We start from the raw sequence: 24942 nt of genomic DNA, 5'->3' as shown, positions 1-24942 counted from the left end.
TTTTATTTTGAGACTATTTGCTGAATTTGGGATTTGGAGTCTGTTCTTATAGCCACCAGTGTCTGCGGGACAGAGACAAAGTCGAAGGACTTCCCAAGGTGAGGAGCATCTTAGGACATACCCATCCTTCACGGCTACCCCTTCAGTGTAAAATGAATTAAGACTAAGGGTTTTAACCTGATAAAGGGTTTCTGTGAAAACCTACTTGATGGTAAAATATTTTAGCATTATATTTAAGATTTAGAATGAGTTCTTGCTCTCATAATTTTTTTAACATAGTATTAGGTGTCCATTTCACTATAGTAAGGCAAGAAAAATGAGATAAAACAATTGAAAAGGAACAAGTAAAACTCTAATTGATGATATGATTATATATGTAGAAAACTCCAAGAATCAGAAGAAAAATGATTAAAATTAATAGTAGAGTTTATCACAGTGTTTCTGGGCACAAGGTTATTAAACAAATACCAATCTTTCATATTTTATTTCTTACACCATCACCAAATAGAAAATGTTAAAAAGTAGCGTCAAAGAGCCCTAGCCAGTTTGGCTCAGTGGACAGAGCGTCGGCCTGCAGACTGAAGGGTCCCAGGTTCGATTCTGGTCAAGGGCATGGATCGATGTTTCCTTTTCACATGGATATTTCTCCTTCTCTCCCCCACCCCCTCGCTCTAAAATCAATAAAAATCTTTGGACGAGGATAAAAAATAATACGGTTCCTTTCTCAAGGAGCTAATTTTTTCATAAAATGTTTCCCAAGCTTGTCTAGTCATAAGAATCACCTGTGGTACTTTTACAATAATGCAACTATTTAAGTCCTTCTCTGGAGAGTGTGATTCAATAGGCCAGGATCTGGAATTAATCTTTTAAACTAATGCTGAATATTTTTCCTTTTTTTGGATGGGGGGAGAGTGGGTGGTACTTGGAGGTTTGGGGGAACTGCAACCCAAATTTATTCAGGTTCAGGCTTAGTATAAAGAAACAGTTGAGTTCAGGTTTTTGGCCATAGTTGGTCCAGTCTCTGGTTTGCTTTAGATCAGTGTTCTCAACCTTCCTAATGCCGAGACCCTTTAATACAGTTCCTCATGTTGTGGTGACCCCCAACCATAAAATTATTTTCGTTGCTACTTCATATCTGTAATTTTGCTACTGCTATGAATTGTAATGTAAATATCTGATATGCAGGATGTATTTAGGCAACCCCTGTGAAAGTGTTGTTTGACTCCCAAAGGGGTCGCGACCCACAGGTTGAGAACCGCTGCTTTAGATGATCAGGCAAATTTGGGAGACACTGGTCTAATGTACTATTGCATATTAAGTCTCTGCAGTTTTTTCCTAACTACCCTTTTCTACTTGGACCATCTATTTAAATGTGAACAATTATATTTCCAATGATCGTTACGGAACCTGGCTTGTTCCTAAAACATAAAGTCTGGCAATGAGGCAGTGAGGATGAAAACTTTAATTCCTAATTTCCTTTCTGGCACTATAAACTTCACGGAGAGATTAAACAGCTTACTCAAGATAGAAAGTGAGGGAGCTGCGATTTGTGCTCAGGTAGTCTGACTCCACACTCAGACCACACCCCCTTCTCAACTGGCACAGTGCAGCCTGTCCACCCGGGATGGAGATCTCCTGACCTCAAAAAAAGCCCCCTTCTGTTGTTGACACCGATAATTTCTTTCTTGTAATGGACCCAAATCCTTCCCTCTATACGTTTCCCACATTGGTTTTAGGTCTGTTATCTAGAGCAGGAACTGCAACCCAAATTTACTCAGGTTCAGGCTTAGTATAAAGAAACCTGGATTCAGGAGGTTTTATAAAACCTTACCTGTGGGCCGTAGTTGGTTGAGTCTCTGGTTTGCTTTATTTCATGTAATCACTCTTCTCATACTATAGTGCAATATTACGTGTTCCAGGTCAGTCTCCTTCCCCACCATTCTCCTTCCCCACCACCTCCTTCCTAGCCCAGCTACTTCACCATTTTCTCATCTGTGATTTAAGGGTAATAATACTTACTGAATTGGTTTTAAGATTAAAGTGATGTAGGATTCTAGGTATTCAGTGAAAGGTAGCTTTTGTTACCTTAGTTGTGTCGAAAGGTACATATTTTAAGTATATCGTGTATGTATAACTGCATCTGAATCTGTCATCATATATAACTAAATTATTTCCCTTTAGTTTTCAAATAAAGAAGTAACTTACCTTGTTGAAATGACTTACTTTGTAATTTTGCTTCTAATGGTTCTCATCCTTTTCTTAAATGTGTTACTGTTTGATTTTTAAGAACAAATCCATAATCTTTGAAAAGTATGTTGATTAACTCTGAGAATTATATTGTCAAGCTTATACGCACATTGTCATTTCTAATACTATTATAAAGGCAATCTTATTTCCATTTTCAGCATTGCAGGGAGTCGGATACTCTCCGTGATAAAGATGCAGGTGATTAAAGGCCAGAACAGCAGGGATCCTTTTTGTAAAGCAGTAGAGGAGGTTGCTCAGGATTTGGATTGGAGGATTAAAAATATTTTCAATTCTCAACAAGGAGACTTAGCTGTTAGCACCACTGACATCAGTCCTGCACGGGTAATGAGCTTTTTATATTTTATTATCCTTCTATATAAGACATCTCCTCTTCTATTTGTTGTAGAAATGGTTTACTATTGCTACTTAAGTCAGAAGAATGTGTTTCCTGTGTTACGTTGTTGACAATTTAAGTTCTCAATAGGATTATGTAGGATTATGTTGGAGTTGGGTAAATCATAACATCTTTGGACCAAATTGACTGTATTTGTTAAAGTAGGGCATTGGATAATCTTCAGTATCCCTTGGAGCACTAGCAATTTATAATACTTGATGGATACTAAGGTGTTCTGTCATATTTTTTAATTATTATTCTTCAAAGCAATTATTTTCCCTTTGGTTTCTCTGGTTCTGACCTCAGTACGAGGCACTTAATAGAAAAGCAACAAAATGGTTTCTATTCAGTAGTTTATTTTTCTTTTACAGAATTTTTCTATTTCTGTGATGTCTTATTTTCTACTTCCATTGCAGCACACTGTGAACATTCAGAATTTCTCCTATACTTAGAAATCTCTTAACTATATATTCCTAGAACATTCACCTCTCTCTCTCTCTCTCTTTTTTTTACAGAGATTTTTGAACATTATGAACATTATGCAGTATTATAACTATGGTATTATAGGAAAAATTTTCTACCTTGCTTTTAGCTCTAAAACACAATTCTGGAGTATGTGGTACAGTTTAGTTATTCAAGTAACAAAAGCCCCTTTTCATTAGTTGTGATTGTGACAGCTAGTGTATGAAGAAGGACTTTTGCTTATTTTTTATTACTTATTTTATTCACATACCCTGGGGACTATTTTTAGATATTTCTCAATAACTGCATGTTTTTAGATTAATTTGATGGGGGAGATTCTGAGTTGTTCTCCATATATCCCATGTATATTAACAGTTCCTGTGACTGGCTTGGTTCAAATGACAGCCAGGTTATTACTATCAGTATAAATCAGGAATTGTCACAACTCAGATAATTAAGAGCATCAATCTCTCCCATTTCCAGTCACAAGAAATAAAAATGCAAACAACCTGGTTCTTAATTGTATGTTTTTCACCAAATCAGAAATTTTGAAAAATGCGATTCAATAATTCCTCCGTGAGGTTAATATTAAACAATATGGACTTATCTGGTGCTAATGAAAAATATATATGTTATGCACTAGGTTGTGATAGATAATTGGTTAAAGTTCCAGTATGGGTGTGGATTATAGCTCACCGAACCTGAGCCTGAGTCAGCCAAGTAGAGAAAGGAGGCCAAGACCATTGTTGGTGAAAGCTGAGGAGTGTCCCAGAAAGGGCAGCTTTGATATCGAGGTATAATGTCCAGCAACCCTATTGGTTAGGCACTCTAAATACCCGTGTTTTACCAGTGATTTAACTGAAGCACATTAAGGTTCAGCAACTTTCCCAGACTTACACAGCACATACAACTAGTAAGTTGTTATCAAAATCAGACAGAAATGCCTTCAGGGTCTGTGCTTACATGTATTTATGTATTATATTTTATCATACATTTTTGCTTATTCTTCTATCTCGTCACTGAGTTTTTCCAGCTCTCCTCTTTTAATCTGCTTTTTCTTAATCTCCTCTGCTACTATCTTCTTCACTTTTAAGCTGGATTATTACAGTCTCTTAATTTGTTCTGTCTTCAGATTTAATAACATTCTTACCCTGGAATATGTTTTACACATTGCCATCATTTTTCTAAAATCTAAATAGTATTGTTTTACTTCCTTGCTTAATAAACTAAGAGATTTTTAACAGACTGACTTATAACCTCTTTGCCTGATACACAAAGCTTTTCTAAGCTCATGTCATGTAACTCCCTCTCTATTATCCTATTCTTCAGCCATATCATACTCCCCCATCCCTGAAAATACCTTGCTCTCTCCTATGCCTTTGTGTCTCCTTCTCTATGAAGCCATTCTTGATTCCAGGGTAAATTGATCACTATCTTTTGTGTGCTCCCAAGGCACCATGTATACCTTATGTTAGAAATAGCACTGAGCACTGTGAATGCAATTATTGCTTACTTATTTTATTAAGGAGAATGTGGGTTCCTTGTGGCAGTGGTTTTTACCTTGGTGGTCTTAGCTTCAAACACAGTGCTTGGGTCTTAGTATGTACTGATCAATGATTACTGAATGAATGAGAATCAACTATAGTTTTTCATTTTTGCATTTCAGTAGATCTTTCTAGCCATTTGTGGGGTTGGTATTTAGATCACCAGAACCTCATCTCTCTTTGGTATAAGAGAGAAAAATACTGAGAAGTTAAATCCTAAGGGAGGTCGCATAGGAAGGTAGAAGCTAAATTTTCTGACTTAAAAGCCCAACGTTATTTTGACCGGAACCTAATGTCTTCCTTTTTGATGATACTATTTTTTGTATTCTTTTGTGCTTTTGGAAGTTGATAAGATTGATTTTAGTAAGGCTTGAGGGAGAAATATTATCATGCCTGAAAGCCACTTCTTATGGATGATCTTTTATTAAACAACAGAGCAGGAAGGAAAACCGTGGTGCATGAAATGGAAAAGTGACTGATTGACCCAGCCGGGATGATTATAATGTTTACTTAAAATTATTTTTTGTTCAAGCCAAAATCTTATGCCATAAACCATGGCACTGCATACTGTGGCAGAGATACCGTGAAACTTTTACTAGTTCTTTTGGATGAAGAAGCAGCCAGTGTTCCTACCAAAAACAAAGCAGAGCTTTTATATGACGATGAATACACCATTGATCACAATGGAACTTCTATTCTTACACTTTTCAGGTAAGTCATGTGGAAGCTATATGTATGTGAATGTTAACTCTGAGGAGTTTTTGAAAAAGCACCTCATTGATTATAAAACAAGTGCATGCTATGGTAGGAAATGTGGAGATTATAGATAAGTATGATTAGAGAAAACTAAAGTTAGTTAAAAGGAAATTGAACACTTGAATGTGAGTTATATATAAAAAGGAGTATTTTGTAAGAATATGGCAGGTGTTCTTTTATTTATTTTTTGTTTTTTTGCTTTGGAAATATTTATTTGCTTTGCTATGTGTGTCAAGAACTTTGCTAAATGTTTTCATTTATATTATATCAGCCCTCATAGCAACCTCTTTTAATAATATCCTCACTTTTTAAGTGAAGAATTAGAGGCTTGAGAGGTATGTTAAGTAATTTGCCCAAGAGAGCTAAGTTAGCAAGCAGTAAAGGTGTCTTTCTCTGAAGCCTGGGGTCTCTGCTCTCAGGACTGTGCTATTCTGCCTGAGAAAAAGAGAGAGCATTGCACCAAACTCCCATTGGAGTTGACATTTACTGTTTCTTCCTCACATTGTGAAGAAAAATACTAAACTACTGTTGGTATTTCATGCAAGACATTGATACTATCCAGTTTTGACAACAGTTAGATCAAAATCCAGTAAGTTGATAATATTTTTAATTAATGCGTGTTCATTTATAGAAACATTAAAAATTTTAGAACAACCATTTTAAATTGTATTTAGTGCATTGTGGAGAATTTTTACAACGTCATCCTATTATTTGATCTTTTCTATTTTCTGCTTGAGCTACTTTTTAGAAATCTAATTTTAGTCTAAAATTGTTCATACACATCCATGCGTGATTGCTTCATGCAATCTCTCTCCTGTGCCTCACTGTCTTTTGTCTTTGAAGAGAAAGGTTAATGATCTATAATTCAGTTTTGTCCTATAATTCTTTTAAATGTTGTCTTCTTCACCAGCTTCCCATGATTATTCTTTACTGTTGGGCATAATATCATTCTTTCACATTCTACCTTAGAAATGCCCAAATATTTTCCTAACAGTGGAAATTTATTTTATCAGTGATTTGCTTTCACCCTGTGTCAGAATCCCAGAAATGAGTATAAAGAAAAGGAATCTTTGTTTTTTTCTCCTTTTACCTTCTGTTTAACAAGGTTTACTTTTTAGGTAGAAATATAAATGATTTAAATTTTCTCTCATTCTACCATTTACTATTTTGTGTTAATAGAATATTTTAAAACAATATTAATCCCACATCCATTTTAGGGAGGTATTTTTCTGTATTCAGTCATGTGGCCAAACACATTTTAATTGTTTGCAATTACCTTGGCACTGCCGTTGTCCTTGTGTGCACAGGTACCCTCCATGGTAAAGTAAATTTTTAATGGTCTCCATTGAAATGATAAAATTAAGGACAATGTGTATAAATATAAAGTCAATATAAGGTTATAAACTAGACTTTCTTAGAATGAACTATCCTTTAGTCTTATATAATGGTTTTTTGAGTCACAGGGGTTACGTCTCTGGCGCTGTGGAGTCAAACAGGAACTTATTGGGGAATCCAGGTTTCTCTGGCTCCAAAGCTCCAGTATCTATTTCTCCATTGTGCCTTCTCTAACCCTTCTTCTTGTAAACTATGCTTTTCTCTTTTGAATTCCTCTGCTATGACACTTAGCCTTTTTCATTTTGGATTTTAGTTAGGTGGGTGTCTTTTTTTTTACTTAGACTTCATGAGTCCTGAATTCAGGGCCAATGAATGAATAGACTTTCTATTCACAGGATGTTATACAGTGGCTTACATATAGTAGAAGCTCAAATATCTCGTGACTGAATTAAAAAAATTATTAATATTTAGAACTGTCAGAATAGGGATACTGATATTTTTATATAGTATTATATAGATTCAGTAGTCTTTTATTATGTAACTGCTTTTGTGTAGGAGAGGGTGAAAACTAAATTTTAGAAAGCTCTTTTGGTTTATAAAATTTTGCTTTATTTGGACATAGATCTCCCATACAAGTGAATAATTCTTTGGTGAAACCACTAAGAGAACGCATCCATAAGTCAATGGAAGAGAAAAACATTAAGGTACAATTTAATGTATTGTCGTGAAAATGATAGAAATTGTTTTATTTTTAGAAGAAATATATGAAATTAAACTGGGTATAATAAATATACATTGTGCATGGAACAATAGGAATTAAGTGAAAAGTGAGTTATGACCATTTACATACAGAAACATTTCTTTTATATAATCTTGGCTAATCTGTCTCTGACTTAATCATTTCATGGACCTAAGAAGGAAAGAAATAAGTACCGGCTACCACTGAGTGTTCAAGAAATATCTGCTCAGTGAATGAAGGGGAAAATAAAGGAATATGTTTTCTCATTTACATTTCTGTATCTTAAACTGAATCCTAAGGCTGCATAATTTCAATCTAAAGACATAATGGCAGAATATAATTATTTGTAGATTTTGACAAAGAGAACATTTGACATGGTTCATTGACTAGAGCTGTTCTTTATATTTTCATTTTGTTTTCCTGTTCTCATTTGAAACATTTGTAACTATAAGTAGTCAATAATGTGTTTTTCAAGAGCTTAAAATTTTTTTTGGTCTTATTTTTCAAAATGAGACTCAATATTAACTCATTCATTTATTCAACATACTTTTATTGAATATCTACTATGTGCCAGGTAATCTTCTATGGTGGGGAATTCATTCATTTATTTAACAAATTTTTCATGTAAAAGTTATAGTTATCCTTAAACTGTCAAATAATTATTCATCTTGATACAACTTTGAGAACTCTAAATTGTATGTTCTTTATATTCCCATTTAGAAAGTTAGTTCCAATTAGCAAAGCTTTTAGTTTTCATCTATTTCATTTATATATCCCAACCCCATTTAGTTTATTTATACATATTAATAAATCTTATATTTCCATTGATTATTAGTAGTTGCTAATAACTAATACTTGTGGAATACATCATTGAGTTTTATACAATGTTTCTGTGAATAAAATTTGTCAACTCTGTTATATTAACTCTAAGTAATGTAGTAAGGCATGGGATTTTAAAAAACACATTTATTCTTTGGACTTGATTAGAAATGTAACATATAAATTCTTTAACTTTTTTTTCTGCTATGAATACTGACAGACTTTAATATTTTCATTTAAAGATCATTGAGATATTTTGTTAGAACTAAGTAAATCAAAATGAAAATATCTGAAAAAATGAAAAGCGTTTGGTTTTTGTTATAGAAATTGGTAAGTCAACTAATTACTATAAAATGCATAGATAAATTTAATTTATAGAGAAATTTAGGAAATTTTGGGAGTAGAAAAGAGATTGTCTAATCCAGTCTCATTTACAAACGAGGAGACCAAAATCCTGAGAAAGAACCTTATTCCAGATCTTATAACTGCCTTGATATATTATTCTATGCCAGTGTGCAAAGCCATGGTTAAATACTAATGAGATTATAATTACATTGCTTTTGTAACTTAGTAGTGGAGCTGGCTTAGTCTACATAGCTCTGAATCTAAATGGCAATAGAGAATTGAGGGAATTGGTGTTTGTGGTTATATTTGATAGTACAGTATTCTTTATAAAAGCAAAGTGTGAAAATAATTGGTTTAGCCAGGTGTACAGCTGAGCCATGGCCAGATAGAGTACTTATTTGGAATAATAAAAAAAATGTTGCTAATATTTACTACTGAGTAACTATGGAAAAGTAGTTTAACAGCTAATTACCTTATTATCCTGTTACTTTTGCTCTTTTGGCATACTTTTTTTTTTTTTTTTTTTTTTAGTCATGGAAAGAATATATAATTTACACTTGAAAAACTGTCTTGGAAAGAGCACTCACTGCAAAGGTAGAAAATATTAGAGAACTTAGAATGTGGCTGTTGTAGATGATACTTGATTGTGAAATATCCATGTCATTATAATGGGGCAAATTAACTTTTTTTATATTTTTGTTTCCTCATTCAAAAATAGTAATAGATACTCCTCTGAACATAAAATCCTATTAAAGCCATTATGAAAAGTATTTATTAATATACTAATTTTAAGTCTTCAAGTCTTATGTCTTAGTGTAGCTTATTAGGAAACTTGTCTATTATGGGCAAACAAATTTTTCTATGAAGGAAATCGGAAGCTTCTTCCAGAACCTTAATGGTTTTGGTAGGAACCAGTAGAGAATGTTTTCTCCCCATTTCCAAGCAATTATACAAGTACCCTTAAACTTTTTTTAAAAAAAATTAAATTTATTGGGTTGACATTGGTCAACATGAACATATAGGTTGTAGGTGTGGTTTTCTATGTTACAAGATCTGTATATTGCACTGTGTGCCCACCACCCAAAGTCAAATCTTCTCCTGTCACCATATATTAGGACCTCCTTCTCCCTCCATCCCCTATACCTTTTCGCTAAAAAATTTTTCAAGGAGATACTTACCTCCTTATATCTCTGTAAATAAATTTGTTTCATTCCTTCCAGCTTGATGTAGCAGTATTTTCAACATCAGGCAAACTGAAAGGTCATATTTATGGGCCTTTTTCTTATATGTATGTCAGAATTATCATCAGTATTAACTGACCTAATAACTTAAGTGAGCTGATCAGGAAAATACTGGATCTTTAAAACATGGAGTAATCTAGACAGTGGAAATTTGGACTTAGGTAATGTGAAAAAAATTGACTGCTATAATGGTACCTTTGTAAGCTGCCAGGCAGTCCAATACTCATGATGTTAGGAAATTCTTAATCAAATATCCAGGTTTAACCTCTAGGATATTAGAAAACTCACTGTATATTCAAATTAAAATGGATTTAGTTCAACTCATAGAATTTCCCTCCCCTTAAAATGAGATTTAAAATGAGTACAGAATAGTAAAAACTAGCAAATATATTCACCAAGAGCAAACAACATAGAATAATGTAATTAGATATAATAGACTTCAAAAACGATGGCCAAGGACAGAAACGGAAGATTTCAGAGTGAAGAGGCACAGCATGACTTAATGACTTAATCTACTCTAGTATTCAAATATACTAGTGAGTTGACAAAATCCTGAGAATTATCATAATATTTCCAGAACTGAGGAGCCAACTAAATGTGTGTGTTCTTGTTTTTCTTTGTTTGTTTTGTTTTTTTCCTTTCTTGCCAGAGAAATAGTAGAAATGGCAACTGCACTGTAATGTCGATAAATGTGGAAAAGAAACCCTGGGACTTACTAGTACACACTTACTCTATTGTGACATACTGAATTGAGGAAATGATGCAAATGATCTCCTTCTATTTGAATGAGAAACAGTCCCTGAGTAGGGGTAGCAAACCTTCTTAGAGTACATATAATCTATAATAAAAGTGTAATATGCTAATTAGACTGGTCGTCCTTCCAGACGACCTTCCAGACAAAGTTGGGCTGCAAGGGAAGCCCAGGTCCCAGGTGCTTGCCTGTGGCTGGAGGGAACTCCGGGTCCTGGGTGCCAGAGGGAAGCCGGTGCCGGCAGCCAGGGAAAGGAAGACCTACTCTTGCATGAATTTCGTGCATCGGGCCTCTAGTGTGTAATAAACTCTTAGAAGAGAGTGCAGAACCCAGATATTTTTTTCAAATTGCGCATTTTCTCAGCTGAACCCTACTTCTGCCTCTGCCATTGCTCTGGCTACAGAAAAACGAAGGATAACAAAGAGTGCAGCCTTCAAATTGTAACTGAAGAGAAAATAAAATGCTCTCGAATAAGGAGGGAACAGAATCAAGAAATCACTCCCAGACTTGGAGGCTTCTGTTTCTAACTAGGATATAGTAGGTCATAGCAGAATGCCATTTCTACTGCAAAACAAAATAAAAGGCGGAAAAAATGGGGAAAATATATCTTAAAGACATAGAGAAGCTATGTAACCAAAGCAGTTTAAATAAACTAAAAATTCTGAGGTGAGCTAGCCATTATCAGCTGTTTCTTCCCTGGGATTATTTGCCAGTGTGGGGAGCGACCCGAGGATTGGTATTGGCCCATATAAAGGAACTCCAGAGGAAGAGAGGAACCAACAAAGATCTTGGGTGTCTTGAGTGGTTGGCAACAATTTGGAAACTTCAGGAGCCCTGAAGTTTATTTTTACCTAGCACACATATGCCAAATTTCCGGAGCTGAGAGTAAGTCTAAGGAGCCTCAATCCAGTACACTGACATCAGCTGTGATCTTGAGGCAGCTAGGAGACAGCACTCTGCTTGAGGAGTGGGACCTGCCTGAAACACAAATATCTCCTTCTCAAGATATTTGCCATATTCAGACATGAAGTGAGATGGAAGGCCCAAGAGCATAGTGTAAAACTCTGAAGAACAGAGGCCATAGACATACACAAGGCTTTCGGCTGAAAGCTAAGAGGGCCATTCCGGAGAAAAAAGAGCCAGAAATTGAATATGTGTTATGACTTCTGCAACCCAGCTCTGACCCAGCTGAGTCCCTGACTACCTTCACTGTGTCTGCCTAGCAGATGCAAGGGAAACCCTTCATCTGGAGCCTGTGCAGTTCCTTTATACACAATATCCAGCATTAAATAAAATAGTCTGGAAATGAAAAGAGGAAGGAAGATTTGTCCTTTAGTCAAGAGAAAAAACTAACAAGTGATCCAGATATTAGAATTAGCAGACAGAATTACATTTTTTTAATATGTAAAAGATGGACAAAATGGAGGATAAATTGGAGAATTCCAACAGAGAATTAAAATCTATAAAACAGAGCCAAATAGTCATTTCAGAACTGTGAAAATGTTGTCTAAGAACTCATTAGATGAGTTTAATAAATCGTAGCACAAGTGGACTTAAAGATAAGTCACTAGAAAAATCTCCAAACTAAAGCAAAGGGAGAACAGAATAAAAAAGGAAAAGAGAAGAGCAGGACACAGAGAAAAAGTCTAACATTTGCCTATTTGGAGCCCCAGAACAGGCGGAGAAAGTAAGATGGAAACAATTTTTGAAGATATAGTGATTGTAGTTTTTCCCAAAGCTTAATTGACTTCACATCAGGTGGTTGTTAGTAACAAGACATGGGGAACACATGTAAGGTTTCCTTTACTAATACAGTTACATATGGGTTCTAATATTATGGACCCAGCAAGCACAAATATCCCAGAGTACCTTGAGAATCCATTTGTAGCACACAAAAGTGCCACAGGACGTGAATTGTAGATTTTTTCCCCTAGAGCAGGGCTTTTCACTAGAACTTTCTATGGAAATGTTCTGTATTTGTGCTAACACTGTAGGTGGTGCCGCATTTGGCTACTGAGCACTTGAAACATGGCTACTGCAACTGAGGAACTGGATATTTTAATTTTACTTAATTTAAATTAATTAGCTACACATAGCCAGCATATTAAACACCTGCAGTTCTGGTAGATTAGAGATACCCACGAGTGCAATAACTAGAAACCCATAATAAGTAGAGGAAACGGCATGCTAACCATGATAAATTATAATAAATAGGATTTAAGTAGGCAGAGAGAATGGAAGAGAGCATTTTAGGCTGAGCAAACAACCTGATGAAAGTATTAGATTGCTTTACAGGTAAAAGACTGTGTATTGGGCAGTTGTACAAAATACGTGAATAAAAAATGTGGGACATGGTTAAGGAAAGTGTGGCTTTTGTGGTTTTAAGGAACAATTACTTTTTGTAGGGCTTATTGTAAGGGTATGTGCATGAGAACCAGAGAAAGGCAGAATATTTAAGAACTTGAAGGAACAGTTGATGTAATGGAGCTTTCGGACTTCCACTGCACAGTTCTCGGTGCTTCTATGTGATTTAGCTTTTCTCTGCATGTATCCTCTCTCGTTTCCATACCAGTGGTTTCATTACTTTATTGAACAGAGTAGAGTTTACTCTGTACAGATTTTTCTATCTCAAAGCTTTTGTCCTCAGGGTGATTTAACTATTCTTTTTTAAAAAATTTATCTTTATTGTTGGAAGAGTTATAGATATTCCCTATTAAGCTACTCTTTGCCAGTCTACTTCTCTCATTTCTCTATATGTGGTTTCCTTACTCTCTTTTAAAGAATAGAATCTATTCTATACATCTTTTTGTACCTCCACACTTTTGCTTACTCATGTGTCTGTTTCCTCATACCTTTCACTTGCGTACACCAGTTAGAAGTCTGTTTTAATTTTACTTAATTCATTTAACAAACATGCATTAAATGCTTCTCAAATACCAGGCTCCGTCCTAGACATTGGAGAAACGTTAGTGAACAAAACAGACAAAAGCCCCTGATATTTGTGGGTCTGGGGTGCAAGAATCTAAATGGAAGCCCCTGACCTACCCCTACACCCTTCAACCCTGGTTCTGTTCCATACTCTTAGGGACACTCCCTCAAGAGGTGTACATATCACTCTCCATTGCCCTTGCCATGAACAGTCAGCCCACGAGCCTAGAGGAAGAGGCTAGTGCCAACCCAGTGCCTAGGACAGTTTGTGCAGAGAATTCTGGGCCCCAGGTACTTGCAATAGGATCTAAAAGCAAGGAAGAATCTATTGACTATAGCAAAAACACACTTAGGGCAGTGAAACAAGGAAGGGCATACAAGAAGCAACAGGAGAGCCTAGACTGGTCTGCTTTGGCTCACTGGGAAGTCAGAGAAAAGGGGCCTTGGAGACAGGTTTGGGGGTGAGCCCTGGATGAGTTGCTGCTGCCCATTGCTCTCCTGCTTGCAAGTGTCGGGGTCCCTTGGAGTTTAGGAGATAGATGTCTTTGGGAGAAGGAGAAGGGAAGGGAATGGAGGGGCGTGATCCCTGGAGGCAGAGCTCTAAGAGTGTGTTTCCTGGATATGTTTTGGTTTTAAATAGGATGGTCAGTTGGGGTCTCTTTGAGAAGCATAGACTTTAAGGGAGTCAGCAGCATTTTTCATTAGGATGAAGATGGGATTTTTGTATTAGACTGAAATAGAAATTCAATTAGGAATTGTATTTGTTTTGGTTGAAGTAATGAATACCTACTAAGTGTCAAGTATACTAGACATTTTATATCCTTCATCCTAATGAATCCTTGCTCAACTCTAGAAAGCATCATTTTCCAGACTCTACAGCTAGGAAGTAACAGAGCAAAGGTTTGTATTCAGGGGTAAGACTTCAGAGTTTATGCTATTCCTAAAGGGTAAATAAAGGCAGAGTAATTATAATGAGGACTCATACAAAGATAATGCTACTACTTAGGTCAAAAATATTATCTTTCTGCTATTTAGCAAAGTAAATGAAATTTCACTGAAGAATAAATGGATCATTTGATATATTTATAAATTCATACGCCACAAGGGTAGCAAATCTATTCTTTTAAAAATGTGATAAAAGAACAAAAAGATAAATTCAGAGTATTTATTTTTAGTTATATATTTAAGAGGTTAGTTAGGAATAATCTCCTTTTTCAAACTTGGTGTTATTTATCGGGATAACGGCTTAGAACTTTCCTTTTCTTTGTAATATTCTGAGAGTGCCTGCAACTTTTCAATATTTTGACTCGTTTTAACTGGAGTCAGGCTTTCCTATGTGAAGTACTATTTTCCTCAAACTGGGAACCTACTAATAATTTCAATTTAAAAAGAGCTTGTGGCAAGAGGACTTTTCCAATTCTTGGCAAGTTTGAAGTTCATTGCAATTTTACTGTGGATAGAAAGCTTTCCAAAGGGGGGAAATCACTCTACAAAGGAAAACTTTCAATCCTTGTCTCTCATGTGACTGGAACATAAAATGATTTTAACAGCCATGTATGAATCTGGACATTATTCTTAGTTGTTTAGGACTTCAAAAGCACTTTCAAGAGGGAATTGTTTTTGCTTATTTGTGATTCCAAATCAAATACACAGAGAGATTTGGAAGATTGGCAACAGGAAGTAACCTCAGTTCTATGTAGCCACTAATCTTGTGCACAAAAATTCAACTTTTATGAACAAAGGAAAAGCATTCTCTTTTAAGTTATAAATACAAGCCAATGTAGCTTGTATTGTTTTAATAACTAAAGTGAAGATGCTGATTGTAAGCTCATTTTTTGAGCTGCATTCCAAGAATCAGTTTAGAGTTGGCCTAATTCAACAAATTTCTCACTCTACTGTCTTCATATATGTTATTACATTAATAACTGCATAGTATCAACATAGATCTCTAACCTTTATATAGCCCTTTCATGTATTTAACCATTTAATCCTGGCCATTTTGTGAGATAAATTTTATTCCCACTTATATGTGGGTAAGTGAGAAGTTTAGAGCTTTACTGAACATCATCTAGTTAATAAGTGATAGAGCCAGTCTTAGAAGCCAGGTGTTTTGACAGCAAATCTGGTGCCTTTCCCTTCACATCATTGCTTTGTGTGCGGATTTCTTAGCTGGACATTACATTGTTGGCTCCAATCAAGTTCGTGATAAATTAAAATCTCTAGATCTTTTTCATATGTTGTTTTTAAGTGAGGCTTTCCTCATCCTGTACATCTGTAATTGATATTTTGAACTTAAATACAGGACTTTGTTTATCCTCATTCATTTTCATCTTATTGTTTTCTACTTAAGGTTCTAGCCATCTGAGATATTTTCAATCTTGATTTTGTTATCCAACTTATTTATTATTCCTTCCAGCTGTGTGTCAGCAGCAACTTTTATAAGTAGAATGTCTGGTTAGAGAAGCCATCCTAATACTCTCTTTAATACACTATGTGCCTATCACTAGTTGGAACTTAGTAATTAATAAAAAAGTTTTTTGTGTAGGGTAAGGAAAATAAAACCTATATATGATCTTTTGTACCTAAGTATTTCAAGACTATCATAGAACTATTGTGGTTCTCTCTTATGTTTTGATATGTTTATTATATCTTTCATGGTAAAAACAAAACAGTTGTTAAATATTTTTCTTTCATACCTGGATCCAGTCTCAGGATTTTAAGAATCTATTGCCTTATAACTCTAGTTTGCTGAAATTGCTCCTGATGTCATAAGGTTCAAAAATTTCCTGAGGAGAGGAAATCTAGTTATAATAAGGAGGGCTATACCTCTTATTTTGTGACTGTATTTACATAGCAAAGAAAGGTTGTTTTTTTACTTAGATGTATGTTAAAAATTAATAAAAATAAAAATAGCACAGTTTTCTACAGAAATGTTTATTTGTGCTAAACATGAGATTGAGAAAACACTGATTGTACTAAATAATATAGTTATTGTATTTTTACTTAAGATTATTTTATGGGTGGTGCTGTCTTTGTGGTGGGAGGCTAAAGTCCCCCCAAGCCACCCATCACTATCTGAGTACTATAGGAGTGATCCTAGCCAGCCACTTATCACTTGTTTGCCTTCATGCACTTACCATACTCTGTAACTCTCTGTAAGCAATACATTTATAATTCTTTATAAGCAATAACTCTGGTGAAATGAAAGAAAATTATGTAAAACAATAATGTCAACAGTTACCACTGGTTTTACAGATGGAAATTTTTAGATAACGTTACTATAATAATGATCTGATGTAATATAAAGTTTATTTTATTAGCCAAATTCACTTAGTAGTTTTGTCAATTGCTTTAATTCTGTATTTATGGAATTAATAAAGTCCAGAAAGGGCTAGTTAAAACCTTCAGTTATATTTTTGGGCATCTCATGGTGGAAACTATATAACAGTAGTTGCATTCATGTGGATTCATGAAGCTATGGGATTGTAGTTTCATTATTGAGCCTACTTTAACTTTAAAAAAATAGTTTTGGTCTTTTGCATTTTTACATTTTTAAAAAATTTTGTATATTTTTGCACTCAAATGGAAGGTACATTCCAATGGTCTAATTCTTAATTAGATTTAATTTTTAGTGATCTAGGAAGTGGCGGTTCTCATAGATATCATTAGTCAGAAAGATATAAATTTGTCATGCTGAGAAAACTTGATTTTATGAAGCAACTGTACTGGGGACTATTCTCATTTCTTCTAATCTAAACCATAGTCAGTGGATTTCACTGCCATTATCTTTGCAAATATCTCAGAGGGTTAATTCAGTGTTCTCTGAATATATAAGCATAATATAGAACTACTGAATATACAATATAAAGTTGTGCTGTTTTAGACTTTATGAACTATATCAATAAATTTCCAAAAGTAATCTTCTGCATAATGTGATTATGCTTTGAAGTGTTTAAGTTCTCTTTCTTGAATCATTTATTTGACATTTAATCTTTGTCTATTTCTGGAAAGGATTTGGGATGAATTTGGATTTGGAGAAGTCTCCTCATAATAACTGAGTGTCATTACACATTAGATGTAATTGTCGAAACTTGCTTTATCTGTATGAATTACTCTGTTCTGCAATTAATTTCTATCCCTAAAACAGCCACTGGTTTTATGTTTGCAGAATACGTTTCCAAAACTACTCCCTTGGCATCCTCTTTAGTGGTTAAGAATTAAATTTAGCTTTCTAATTTTCTCCTACTTATAACATTTGAAGATAAATGTAAGAGTGTATTTTGAATATTCAACCATTAAATCACTTGGTCAGATTTTCCTAGAATGACATATTTTAATCATCTTTCTTATTTTCTTAAATATTCAAGTTTTTAATCAAGAAATAATGCCTCTCAGTCACCATTTTGTTTTCTTTCAGTTTATTCTTTGTTAGATTTCTATTTTTGTTTCTTTCATCCTTTTTTAGTTATCTTTTTATCTGAGCATTTCTCCCTTTCTTAATTTCTTGAGTTACATATACTGGTGTTTGTTTTTCCTGAAAGAGTTGTACTCTGTAATTCTTAGGATGAAGAACTTGTATTTATTTAGGATTATGTATGTTATTTTTAAATTTGTCATAAAACTTTCTTTCCAAAGTAGCTCAGACACAGGAATATGTAAGAAAGGCCTCTTAAGAGTCTAAAATTGATCTTTCTAAACTGTTACAAAAGATATGAAAAATATATATATAACTGGTATTTCTAAAATGCATAAAAATGCTAGTTGTAACAATGAATGAATTTGTAAACTAAGAAACATCAGGGGTTAAAAGTTCTCAATGAATAATGAAATTTCTATGTGAAATTTTTATGATATCTTGATTATTATAGAGTGTATTCCTACCTAGATGAAAGATAAAGAAAAATAAGAATAAATTGTATATTTTCCTCTTTCTTCCCATTACCAGATGAAGCAAACCTTAATTAGATCCCAGTTTTCTTGTACCTATAAAGACGACTGCCTGATAAGCAGGAATACATGGAATAATGTTGATTCAGCATCAAAGCCATTGAATGTTCTTCACATGGAAAATGACCTTTCTGGTAATTGGCCTTATTTGAGCAATTAAATAGCAATTTAATTCCAGTATAGGGTTTTAACTTAAGTAAAACTAGATTTTCCCCTCACAAAGTATAAAATGTGAAATGTAAAAGTGTCTATTTTTAAAGACTTGGGCTTATTTAAAAAGTTAAATCTAAGTACAAATTTATAGACAGGAATAGGACACAGTTTGATTTAACTAAATGTATTTAAGAAATAACTCTTACATTTAAGGATTTAAGTGTCATGCATTTAAACAAAGCAAATATTTGTTTGTAGGGATGAAAGTGATATGGTAAAAGGAAAATAATCTAATCTAATAAAAGAGAAACATGCAAATTGACTGTACCTTTGCTATGCCCCAAGCCACGCCCACCATCCAATCAGAGCAACTATATGCAAATTTATCCAACCAAGATGGCGGTCGGCAGCCACGGAGCTGGAGCAAGCAGGAGGCTTGGTTTGCCCCAGCGATGGAGCAAGCCAAGCTTCCCGCCTGCCCTGGCCGACTGTGGCCTCCTCTAAAGGCAACAAAGTTTCAATTATAGAAGATAAATAAATCCCAGATACCTGCTTCCAGCCAGCCTCCACTGGGAGCTTGGGTGTCTGGGGGCTGTGGCCAGCATGAAAACAGCCATCAGCCCCTCACCCAGGCTGGCCAGGTACCCCAGGGGACCCCCACCCTGAAGGGGCTGTGGCTAGCCTACACACAGTCATCAGTCCCTCACCCAGACTGGCCACACCGCATGGGGTGAGGGTCCCTGCTGGGGGTCTTGGCCAGCCTGAAAACAGCCATCAGCCACTCGCGCAGGCTGGCCAGGCACCCCAGGGGGGACCCCCACCCTGAAGGGGCTGTGGCCAGCCTGCAAACAGCCATCAGCCCCTCACCCAGGCTGGCCATACCCTCAAGGGGTGAGGGTCCCTGCTGCGGGGCTTGACCAGCCTGCAAACAGCCATCAGCCCCTCACCCAGGCTGGCCAGGCACCCCAGCAGGGACCCCCACCCTGAAGGGGGTGTGGCCAGTCTGAAAACGGCCCTCAGGCCCTCACCCAGGTTGGCCAGGCACCCCAGCGGGACCCCCACCCTGATTCAGGATACCCTTCAGGGCAAACCAGCCAGCCCCCCCAACCCCCCATGCACCAGGCATATAATAAAAGGGTAATATGCAAATTGACCCTAACAGCAGAACGACTGGGAATGACTGGTCACTATGACACACACTAACCACCAGGGCCCAGACCAGCCGTGGGCAAACTACGGCCCGCAGGTTGGATCCGGCCCGTTTGAAATGAATAAAACTAAAAAAAAAAAAAGACCGTACCCTTTTATGTAATGATGTTTACTTTGAATTTATATTAGTTCACACAAACACTCCATCCATGCTTTTGTTCTGGCCCTCCGGTCCAGTTTAAGAATCCATTGTGGCCTTCGAGTCAAAAAGTTTGCCCACCCCTGGGCCAGACGCTCAATGCAGGAACTGCCCCCTGGTGGTCATTGCGCTCCCACAGGGGGAGCTCTGCTCAGCCACAAGCCAGGCTGACGGCTGCTAGCACAGCAGTGATGGCGGGAGCCTCTCCTGCCTCCTCAGCAGCGCTAAGGATGTCTGACTGCAGCTTAGGCCTGGTCTCCGCTGGCAAGTGGACATCCCCAGAGGGCTCCTGGGCTGCCAGAGGAGTGTCTGACTGCCAGCTCGGGCCTGGTCCCCGGGGAGCGGGCCTAAGCCAGCAGGTGGACATCCCCCGAGGGGTCCCAGACTGCTAGAGGGCACAGGCTGGGCTGAGGGACCCCCCCCTCCCGAGTGCACAAATTTTTGTGCACCGGGCCTTTAGTCTATAATAATAAAAGCATAATATATTCATTAGACCAGACTTCCTTCTGGACAACCTTCCAGATGAAGCTGCGGCAGGCGGGGGCCGAGGCAGAGGCAGGAGCCAAGCCCCTTGCACGAATTTCGTGCACCGGGTCTCTAGTGTGATAATATAGGCGTAATTTATATCATTATTTGAATACAAATCAAATTTTTTAATACTCTAGCCATTTTTAAAGTTTATTATAAAATTCTCATGTGTAATAATACTAAATATTATGTAATTCATTTCCTCTTTTCATCTTGCATAACAAAAGGTGTAAATTCATCTGTTGGAAGACCAACAATTGGAACAAATCCTGGAAATGTTCATCTGGACAGAAGTAAAAATGAAAAAGTAGAAAGAAAATCCAGTAATCAGACAGGAAATAAAAGCTCGAAAAGGAAACAGGTGCATTTAGATGATGAAAACATTCTCTGTGATAATGGAAATGAACCACCCCAATATAAAAATGTTAAGATACCTAAGACATCAAATGATATGCAGAATAAATTGGATGGCAAACTAGCCAAAATAGCAAAAAGCAACAAGTGTGCTGCCAAGGACAAATTGATTACTGGCCAGACAAAGTTAACTCAGTTTTTTAGACTATGAATTTGTCTTTTATGTACTTTAGATTCATGTATGTATAAAACCATTCACCAAAGGCATGTACTTAATTTTTAAGAGATCAAGGTGTAAATTATGATGCTTTATTGTTATTTTAAAAATTCCTTATTGTTTAAAGTATTACATATGCCTCCTTTTCCCCCCATTGACCTCTCCCCAGATACTCCCACCCCCTAGCCCATGCCCTCACCCTGCTAGTGTCTATGTCCATTGGTTATGCTTACATGCATGCATACAAGTCCTTTGGCTGGTCTCTTACCCACTCCCCCCTCCCCTGCCTTCCCTCTGAGGTTTGACAGTTGGTCTGTTCGTGATGCTTTATTATTTTGGTTTAGAGACTCTAGAGCATATGTAAGGTTAGTGTGTTAAGCATTGTTTAAAAAATACAACTAAGTCATAATTATGCAGAATATTCACAAAGTTTAATGTACAAATAAAGCATATCATTTAGGTTTATGATGTCTCTTTATACTGCTTTCTTTTAAAACAGACATTTAAAATAATATAAGTCATAGTAACATTAAGGGCTTTTCCCCCCGACAGGCAATTAAATGATTTTGTTTTCTTCTGAAAAGATCATGTGAGCCAACAGGTATCAGACTTGCCAACACGGTCGATAGACTCTTCCCAGCATACACCTGATCACTGAAAGAAAAAAATAAAGGGTTTAAATTGCTTAAAGGACTATTATTATCACACAAAATTTATTAGAAATGAAAACAATGGATCTAATATAGCTAATTTGGAGTAAATCAAAATTATAATAACTAATTAAATGCTTTTTAGTTCCGCATATTTGGCAGGGATCACTTAATAGAAAAAAGTGTGATTGAACTATGGTCTTATTTAATTTTGTTATGATTGGATCCAAATTCAGTTAAACTCAGAGTTCTATTTTATGGTACTAAGACTTAAATAATTGAATTTTAAAGGACTACTCACTGTCAAAATCTCTCCTTCCTATAGGAAATTTAGCTGAGTTTTCTTCATCCCCAGTTTCTCTCTTTTCTTGTGTTGATTCGATATTCTGAACTCCATTCTCAGGTGGAAAAGCTACAGATCCTTTTGGTGCAAGATCAGGTTTTATAGCCAGATTCAGTGGCAGACCATGATTCAAGAAATTATGTTTGGAGCCTGCGTTCTGTAAAGAAAAGATTGATTTGCATTTTTGCTGTCTTATTTGGAATGGTAATATAATACAGTTGCATGATATTCTTATTGATTAATTCAAAGATGACTGTTTTGACTTTTTAAAAATATCTTAGATATTTTTAAATGATGAGTTGTTGTCCAGGATGAAAGAACAACCTGGTATGTATGAAATTTCATCAGTTGTCCTAATGCATATTGTAGCTATTTGCATATACTTCTGTTTATAAAAGTATCAACTTTACTTTCAAAGCATCCATAAAAATCATTCAAATAGTCATTGAAATAAAGGACAAGTCAGATTGCCACTTACCCTTGAATTTTTGTTTTCCTCATCATCCATGAAACCGCTCTCATCATTTTTATATTGTGCCAGGGAAGGAGCAATGACTGATTTTTCTGCAGTATCTTCCTTCTGAAAGGCTTTCCCCAGCCTAAATGTGTTAAATACCATGTCATCTTCTAAATTTCTCATGGACTTGGATGCTGAAAGTAAAATGGCTTGAGAAAGCAAAGAAAAAGTTAGTATTAATGTGTAGGAGCAGAGACTCATTTTTGCCATTCTTAGTTCGATGTTTGCATGGAGTCAAAGATGTGTAAAATGGAGAAAATTTTCTCCACCTGCTTCATGAATGATTCCTACCTTTATATATATTTCCAGCCTGAATGGAAAGCACTTCAAAGACAGACTTTCATCACTTCAGAAGTGACTCATCAGGTAGAGCTAACCTTTTGTTTAGCCGCTAATACCTACATTGTTTGGGTTTTAGTGGCATATTGTTTTGTTTTGAGTGGGAATTTTCTCAGAATCTGATTAAGATCCTTGGTAGAATGCTTTCTGTTGAGCAGATTATGGTCTCTTGAAAATGGGTGGTAATTAAGGAAGACCACAGGACATCAGGCTCTCCATATTCTTAGTGTTTGCTTCTGTTTATTTTCTGGTTAAGATATTAAAACCAAAATTATTTCGCTCAATGATGATAAGGATAAAAGTTTTATTTACTTTTAATCCTAATTAAGTTGAAATAATCTTCAAAAAGAATTTCCTTTCATAAATGCTTGATATAGTAGTCTTTGATGATTAAAGTGTATATACCTCTCAGTATGAACAAAATCATTCATGCTGTACCTAAAATTGACCTGTCAGGTGTGTTTTATCTCTGCATTTACAAAAGGATATTACTGATATTTACTAATGAATTTAGCAATTAAAGAATAAGCAGTTCATGAAGAGAATACTTATGTGTTCTTTAAATATTAATGTTGGATGATAAATGTATTGTATGATTTTTAATTAAACATTTCAGAGTTAATTTCTAATTTTGACCACAGTGTGTTAGAGAATATATTTCTTGTATATGTCTCTGGCACATATGAGCAAGCGTTTTTCTAGGGTGTATTTCTAGGCATTAAATTGCCAGATCATGGAGTGTGTAAACAGCTTTACTGATGCCAAGTGTTTACAAAAGAGAAGCAATCAATTTAAGCTTCCACCAGCAGGCTATGCGAGTTCGCATCACTCCACGTCCTCGCCAATACTTGGGTATCTTATTCTCCTTTTAATTTGTATTTTCCTAATTACTAAAAAGGTTGAGTATTTTTTTGTATGTTTATGAACCATTTATCTTTTCTCTTACATAAAATAATTTTGGAAAAAAAATACTTGTCCATTTTCTGTTGAGTGCTTTGTCTTTTTCTTATTGATTCATTGGAGTTCTTTATGTAGATATCCTGGATATTAATTCTGTTAGTTACATGTACTCTGAGATCATTAACATATTTTTATATATTCTAAAAGTTTCAATGCTCTTACTTTCACGTTTAAATTCTTAATTTATCTAGAATAATGTGTATGACATGGGATATATAATTTTACTTTTTCTAAAAGTCCTTATACATTTCTTGAATAATTCATCCTGTTCCCACTAATCTGTAATGTCAGCTCTGCAGTACATCAAGCTTTTATGCACGAGTGGGTCTCTTTCAGAACTCTTTATTCCACTGCCAAATCTAGTCTTAATAATCAAAACTTTAAAATAGTTTTTGATATCTTGTAGGGCAAGTTTCTAAGCCCCCTAGTCACCCATCAGTTTTTCTTCTACAGCAGTTCTTTGGCTATTGTACATTTCTTTTCTATACAAATCTTCATATCAGCTTTTCAAGTTCTGTGAGAAACCTTGATGGGATTATGAAGGAAATTTCATTGTTTCTGAAATTGATTTTAGAGGGGAATTAACACCCTTAAGGTAATTTTCTTATACAGGAACATGGTACTTTTCCATATTTATTTAGATCTTTATTAACCTTTTAATAAGATTTTTCTTGTTTTATTCATAAAGGTTATATATTTTTTGAAATAATTCTAATTCTTTTTTAAAAATATATTTTATTGATTTCAGAGGAAGGGAAAGGGAGAGGGAGATAGAAACTTCAATGATGAGAGAGTATCATTGATCAGCTGCCTCCTGCACACCCCCTACAGGGAATTGAGCCCACAACCCAGGCCTGTGCCCTTGACCAGACTCGAATCTGCGACTCTTCAGTCCACAGGCCGACACTCTGTCTACTGAGTCAAACAGGCTAGGGCGAATTCTAATTCTTTATAATTTAATTATAATTAAACTTTTTATTTTCAGTTATTATAAGTGGTATCTTGAAAAAGTTTACCCTTTTCTA

The 24942-nt window shown here is 35.6% G+C and overlaps 2 protein-coding genes across 3 annotated transcripts in view; one reads left to right on the top strand and one right to left on the bottom strand.

Moving 5' to 3' along the window:
* The window catches only part of PARPBP (PARP1 binding protein), a 43756-nt gene extending 22183 nt beyond the window's left edge, over positions 1-21573 (top strand). For both annotated transcript variants that reach the window (XM_023749861.1, XM_014451523.2), the window contains exons 8-12: positions 2406-2589; positions 5180-5358; positions 7361-7442; positions 18507-18642; positions 20765-21573. In XM_023749861.1, coding sequence (XP_023605629.1) covers positions 2406-2589; positions 5180-5358; positions 7361-7442; positions 18507-18642; positions 20765-21102 — 919 coding nt within the window. In that variant the 3' untranslated portion in view covers positions 21103-21573. The remainder of the gene's footprint in view (positions 1-2405; positions 2590-5179; positions 5359-7360; positions 7443-18506; positions 18643-20764) is intronic.
* PMCH (pro-melanin concentrating hormone) lies at positions 21518-23896 on the bottom strand. Its single transcript, XM_023749863.1, has 2 exons — positions 22580-23896; positions 21518-22258 (listed from the first exon to the last, which is right to left on the bottom strand). The coding sequence occupies exons 1-2, from the start codon at positions 22826-22828 to the stop codon at positions 22052-22054; spliced, it is 456 nt and encodes a 151-aa protein (XP_023605631.1). The 5' UTR covers positions 22829-23896; the 3' UTR covers positions 21518-22051.
* Between the last annotated feature and the right edge of the window lie 1046 nt (positions 23897-24942).

Source organism: Myotis lucifugus, unplaced genomic scaffold, assembly GCF_000147115.1.
Source record: "Myotis lucifugus unplaced genomic scaffold, Myoluc2.0 scaffold_10, whole genome shotgun sequence".
NCBI classification, from domain to species: domain Eukaryota; kingdom Metazoa; phylum Chordata; class Mammalia; order Chiroptera; family Vespertilionidae; genus Myotis; species Myotis lucifugus.
Note: the sequence above shows the minus strand (reverse complement) of the source record. Positions and strands in the feature narration are given on the sequence as shown.